The sequence below is a fragment of the Beta vulgaris genome, chromosome 8 (genome assembly GCF_026745355.1).
Source record: "Beta vulgaris subsp. vulgaris cultivar EL10 chromosome 8, EL10.2, whole genome shotgun sequence".
Lineage (NCBI taxonomy): Eukaryota > Viridiplantae > Streptophyta > Magnoliopsida > Caryophyllales > Amaranthaceae > Beta > Beta vulgaris.
The window spans coordinates 41525760-41531807 of record NC_079209.1 but is presented as its reverse complement, the minus strand read 5'-3'; the positions used below and the strand labels follow the sequence as shown (position 1 = coordinate 41531807).

At 31.1% G+C, this 6048-nt stretch overlaps 1 protein-coding gene across 1 annotated transcript; it reads right to left on the bottom strand.

Moving 5' to 3' along the window:
• Window positions 1-1168: 1168 nt before the first annotated feature.
• On the bottom strand, window positions 1169-3890 carry LOC104901611 (hypothetical protein). The gene is made up of 2 exons (XM_010689200.3): window positions 3582-3890; window positions 1169-1775 (listed from the first exon to the last, which is right to left on the bottom strand). The coding sequence occupies exons 1-2, from the start codon at window positions 3629-3631 to the stop codon at window positions 1397-1399; spliced, it is 429 nt and encodes a 142-aa protein (XP_010687502.1). The 5' UTR covers window positions 3632-3890; the 3' UTR covers window positions 1169-1396.
• Window positions 3891-6048: the final 2158 nt, after the last annotated feature.

Here is a 6048-nt window from a genome sequence, read left to right as displayed (position 1 = left end):
TGCTATAGTTTTCACAAAAGCAAGATTATATAACTAGCAACAGTGAGATTAAGATCAAACAACAAAACAAAGATCGAATTTATAATCACTTAAATGTATTAGATCTGATTGTGATGATAAAAGTTCAAAATTCAGCATAATTGAATTCAATAGCGTAACCTAGAAATTCAGACACACGCATCTTGAAAATTTGATTTAGGGAGAGAGAAAGAAATATAGATTACCTAGATCGCATCCATGGAGAAAGGAGAGCATGACAGGCGACAACCATCGGCGGCATGCTACTAGTGGCGTCGGCCTCCAATCTATGAATTGAAGAGTGAATTGTGGAAGTGATATATTCTTCAGGGTTTGAGGTTGAGAGGAGTGGTGTGCAGGGGAGTTAACAGTGATGCGGTTGAGTCTTGGAGTAAGTAAACTGAAGCGATATTTCTCTCTCTCCAGTAACGCAAATTGATGATATGATTGACATGTGCAAGGCACCTGTATGCACGACGCCTAAAGCTGCTGATATAATTCCTAGGCTCCTAAGAGTGTCGAGCAGACACAGGAATTAATATTCCCACCAGCACCTACTCTTGGGCGTCGACCTCTAAGCGTCCAGAATTTATCGTTTTTCTAGCAGTGTGTGGACTATTTTTTGGTTGTGTCATTGTGTGGCTTGGTTGTTGTCTTGGTTGTTGTCTTGGTTCAAGGTTAATTAGTTGCTAATGTGGAGTTCTCATCTAATAACATTAAAAGATAGAAAGTATTTTGTTAAGTGCTTCCGCTTGTATTTGTGCCATCTGGGCACAAATATAGTTGCGTATGGAAATGTCATATGTGGTACATTGACTAAGGACAAAGGTATGTCTTAAAATATCATGTTGACTCTTATTAAATTGTAATACATCTTTTAATTCGAATTTTCATGAATTTGAGTTCTTAGCCTGTAGAAACAAAAGATTGAACAATTGTAGATGGAACTCAACTATGCGACCGATGCATTGTTGTATCATGGCAAATTGTTTCTTAAATTAACTCCCCTAGCTAGATTTCCAAATGAAGTTCGTACACACTCCAAACAAACCCGTAGTTTCTAAACTTTGCTCAAGTATTCTTAATTACTCAAGCATGCATTGAATTGTTCGTTTTTGCTGGAAAAAATAATAGTAAATAAAACACCAAATAAATAAATAAATAAATATGATAAACCATGGACAGAAAATCTTATATAAAATCATAAAGTTATTTTTGCTAAGAAATACTCTATAAGGCTAATTTAGTAGCTATTGAACATTATTACTAGTACAATATTAATGTGATTAGCCCTAAAATAGTCAAATAGTCAGTTGCAACATAAATAAAGTACAAATACACAATATTTCAGTCAATTAATATAAGTTAATTCTTAAGTCTAGTGATTAGGAGTAAGGAAGTAATCATCAGCGGAATGAATATCAGGGTGATGACTTTCAACTCCATCAATGTTCCTTAGCCAATAACTTTGTGATTGTCCTAATGAGCTTGCATCCTCGGAAACATCTTTCATTACCCATTCATGTCCTTCAGGAAAGTATATACCAGTACGTGGGTGTGGAACCCAGTTCGTTTCCATCATCACGTTTCCCTTCTTATTACTACTACATATATCTTGATCTTCATAGTACTCATCTTTGATATCGATATGTTCCTTTTCAGTTTCAGCCTCTTGATATATATACTCATATTCTGCTGCACGTACGACAGACAAGCGACTCATGTAGCGGTGTTGATGACCAGGTTTCCTGGCTTCCCTGCATATAGTTATAACATAATGTTAATTTTTTTTTTGACAGAAACATAATGTTAATTATTGCCATATACATAGCAGACAAAATTTTGCGGAAGCAATAGAGATTTTCAATATTTTAAAACTAGACTTTATATACACACAATGTGTGCAAAACTAAATACAAAATATTGTATGTTCCATCTTAATAACCTCAAATGATAGGTATAACTCACAAAGTTACTCCACAAAAATTTCGATCTCATTTTTATTCAGCAAACATTAAACAATCACGTGCATATGTAGCGAAATCCGTTGATTCAATAATGTTTACATTGATTCGTTAATTAAATATAATTTTTTTAACATATAGGAGTAGATAAGGCCTAAGGGTATCTTGATCTTTTTATATGGACATAACTTTTCAAGACTTGATTTATAAAAAGAAATGGGATGACTTTTCTATTTTTTTAGGAGTTATTAAAGATGCACTTAATATTATCTTAGATATTTTTTTTCGCTGAATTTTCTCAAATGTTGAACTTTGTAGTGAGACAGTATTTTTTTTTTTTTCTATCCTCTTTTCCGTTGTAACTTGTAAATATCCATGGATTAAGAAAATGTACACTTTTTTGTAGGGGAAAAAGTATGTAAACTTTACTAAAGAAGGTATCAGTAAATTAAATACGGGTAGGATGAAGTTAATAAATTTCTTCTCTTTAGGTGCTACTTGTCTATAACTCTATTTACGTGAGTAGTACGTATCATATTAAGGAAAACTCTATAGTCTTTCTTATGTCACCTTTTCTTAAGAGCCACCAAAAATAAAAACAAGGGGAAAAAGAACGAATCAGAAGATTGTTATATCTTCTTGGTCGGTTCAAAAATGAAGCTAAAAAGGAACCAAGGAAAAAGGATCAAAGAAAATTTGAACTCCATGTCTTAGGCACATATAGCAACAATTTGGAAGTTGTAATGTTCTTAGCAAAGCCCCAAAAATGACGAAGGAAGGATCACTTAACTGCTATCTTTCTATATTTGGTATGTCGACATAATACTACGGCTTTGTGGTTGGAAAGCGATACAAATAAATTTTTCATGAAAGTATATTTTTAAGGAAAAGCAAAATTTAGGACTTGTTCGGTAATATTTTTTGTTTTCAGTTTTCAATTTTTTTGCAAACTAAAAACAAAAAACAGGAAACGACATCAGTTTTCAAAAGCAACATGTTTTCAATAAGTAGAACTAATTTTTGATCCATTATATGACATATACCTTATGTCTTCGAAAAATAAAAAACCAAAAAATTGAAAACCACAGTGATATCGAACGAGCTCTTAGTTTTCCCGTGTTTAGTTTTTTACAAGAAAGAATAGAAATGAAAAAAAATAAAATGAAGTCGAGAAATGGATGAGAGAATAGGAAGGGAAGGTAAAAGAGTTCGAGAAAACTGTGACATCTTTTTTTCTAGAAAAGAATACATTTTTTATTATATGAGATATTTTCCACCTTTGAAAAGACTTTTTTCTATAATTTTACAAATCAAACAAATGAAAATTGAAAGAACACTTTTCTAGAAAAATATTTTTCTCCGAAAACCAACACTCTAAAAGAATATGAATGCTAGCTTATGTTGACGGCTAATGAACATTTTACATATGAAAGTTTAAAGCATGCACATTATGCATTAAATAAGTTTACAGTTACATGCAAGCCATTATATTAATTAATTCTTGGAAATAACCAGAGGCAAGAAAGAAGCACCTCAAAGAATGAACTACAATCTATAAATGAAGTAACAAGAAAAGGAAAACACAGTATATATAATCACCTTAGTCGAGCAATGATCATCTGTGCGACAACTTTGCTACACCTTGCCATATCTCAAACAGATGAACTAAACAAACTCGGAGCTTTGATGATCTCAAGTATTAAATTCAGATGATGTTAAGTTAAATGAACAACTCGATCTTAAGCTCTTCTTAATTAGCATGCTTAAATTTATAGCAACATAATAATGCCTAAGAATATATTCTCTTGCAAATTAAATACATCTACTGGTGAAGGTTATAGAGAAAGGTATCTGAATGCCTTAAAAAGCGAAAGCTAAATGGAGCATTTAAATGTACTTTACCCTTCTTTTTTATGCTAATGTGTGTAAATCTTAATATAATTTAGTGGTCTCAAAGCTCTTGACTTTTATACTAAATTAAGTTGAGGATAGGACAAAAACTTTGGGCCTTTAATATGCTTATATCTGATTGTCTTGTTTGAAATAAAATTGAAAAATACAATTTATTCTATGGGTAATTATAAAGTAAGATTTAATTTATATACTCTCCTTCCCTATTTATTTAATAGTATGTCTTGCGTAGTGTATCACGTTAAATCAAAAATCATTGTGTAACATGTGTAATAACATACACTTCAACAAAAATGACATGGACTATGTAAATAATGATATGAATCTCATATCATTTTGTCATTTATTTCATGTCATTTCAATTTTTTACAAAAGAAACAGTATTTTGTAGGTTGTTACACCATAATTAATTATGGTATAATATATTCATTGATATCCGTATCCGTATAGATGTCATGCTTCTTGAAGAGGTCATTGTGAAGAGGATAGAGATCGAGATAAATATATAAGAGGGTTGCATCAGGTGGTAAATAGAGATAGAGATCAATCGGGCAATGCTACATCTACCCGGTGGGTAGTTAACCCATTAGAATGAAATAGAACATTAAAAAACTATTAGAATTGATGAGTTGGATTCCACTATTTATTTATTTCTATTAGTAGTGGGTTGTTGATCCACTGGGTAGATAAAGAGCTTATTAACCACTACCAATAAGGTAATGTTGCAATTAATGTACTTCTAGATAATAAAAAGTTAAATTTTGTAATTAATATGAAATGAAGAAAGTAAACCGTAATCAGGTGAAACCTTATTAAAATTATTTCAATAAGTGGATTCAAATTAGCAACATTTTCTAATTACTTTGAATACATATTTAAAGACATGATTAGTTTATGGTATATTTAAAAAACATGCAAAAAGCAAATGAGTAGTTTATTAAGGGATCGAAGGTATACATAGGTAAATACTTCCATAATTTTTTTTGTAGATATTGATACTAATATAATAATGTGTTACAAAGATATTTATCACTTGCATCAATACGTAATTAGACATATTAGTTAAAAAGAAAAGGTCAAATTATATGTGAAGAAATAGAAGAAAATATAATGAACGACGTTTGAAAGTTGGAACAGCGAGAATATAGAAAAATATCCTTCGATTGTGACTATAAACCTATGATGTACGTTGGATGAGAACAACTGTCCCAAATTAACTACCATCGCAAATTCTCAAGCTCTTACGCTTTTGTACTTCATTAGTAAAGACGTACTTTATTAGAAGAATATGAAGACTGAACAAGATAATATTGTCGGATTCGATAATTTTTTAAATCATTCATATTTTCACGTTTCTTTGTTGGGCGGTATGAGGTTGATGCCTTGATGGTGCATGATTGAGAAGTAGTTGATTCTAATCACTCATGTTTTTTATATGCTAATCATAATTTCCACTCAAAAACTAGCACCCTAAAAAATAAATTCCACTCAGACAGAAAGGGGAAAAAAAAGATGCTACTTATAAGTTTGTATATAATTCTCGTTTTAATCAAAGCCTGTATTATGCATTAGGGTGCACAATACTCATTGTGCATCTAAAAAGAACATAACCATTTATATAAAAGAACACGAACTTTCTTCAACAATTTTTTTACTTTAAAAAAAACACGCGACTTAAAATTAAATAATGTGTAGATTTATATTTATAAAAAAACAAAGGTTATAATGAAAATAACATATAGTAAATGAACATCTACACTTAAGGTAAAATAACATATACCTTTTAAATTTAAAATCTGAAAAAGGAATCTTTAGTTGCATAATTTAAGGAAGCAAATAACTATGATTTTTTGAAATTATACTCTAAAAATGATAAAACGATGTAGTTTAAAAAAGGATTCACCATGCTCTACATGCACTTGGGTACATATACTTATTAATATACTCTGTCCACTTCCTTGATATTTTTACTGAGTTGCTAAATCTCGCCCCAAAATTTCTTACTAGTGCCTTAAATATACATTTTTATACAGTATTTGTATATCCTCTTTCTATCATTTCCCTCACTTTCCCTTCCCCTTCCACTTTTGCTTCCACTATCACTATGAATTACACCACTGGCCACCACCGCCGCCAATTTTCCAGTGAGCGTCAC

What these genes read in the sequence shown, in the direction of transcription:
- LOC104901611 (XM_010689200.3), bottom strand. Translation starts at nt 3,631, where the DNA reads ATGGCAAGGTGTAGCAAAGTTGTCGCACAGATGATCATTGCTCGACTA. An exon ending in ATGATCATTGCTCGACTAAG is followed by an intron (nt 1,776 to 3,581) that starts GTGATTATATAT and finishes AACTATATGCAG; the next exon opens with GGAAGCCAGGAAACCTGGTC.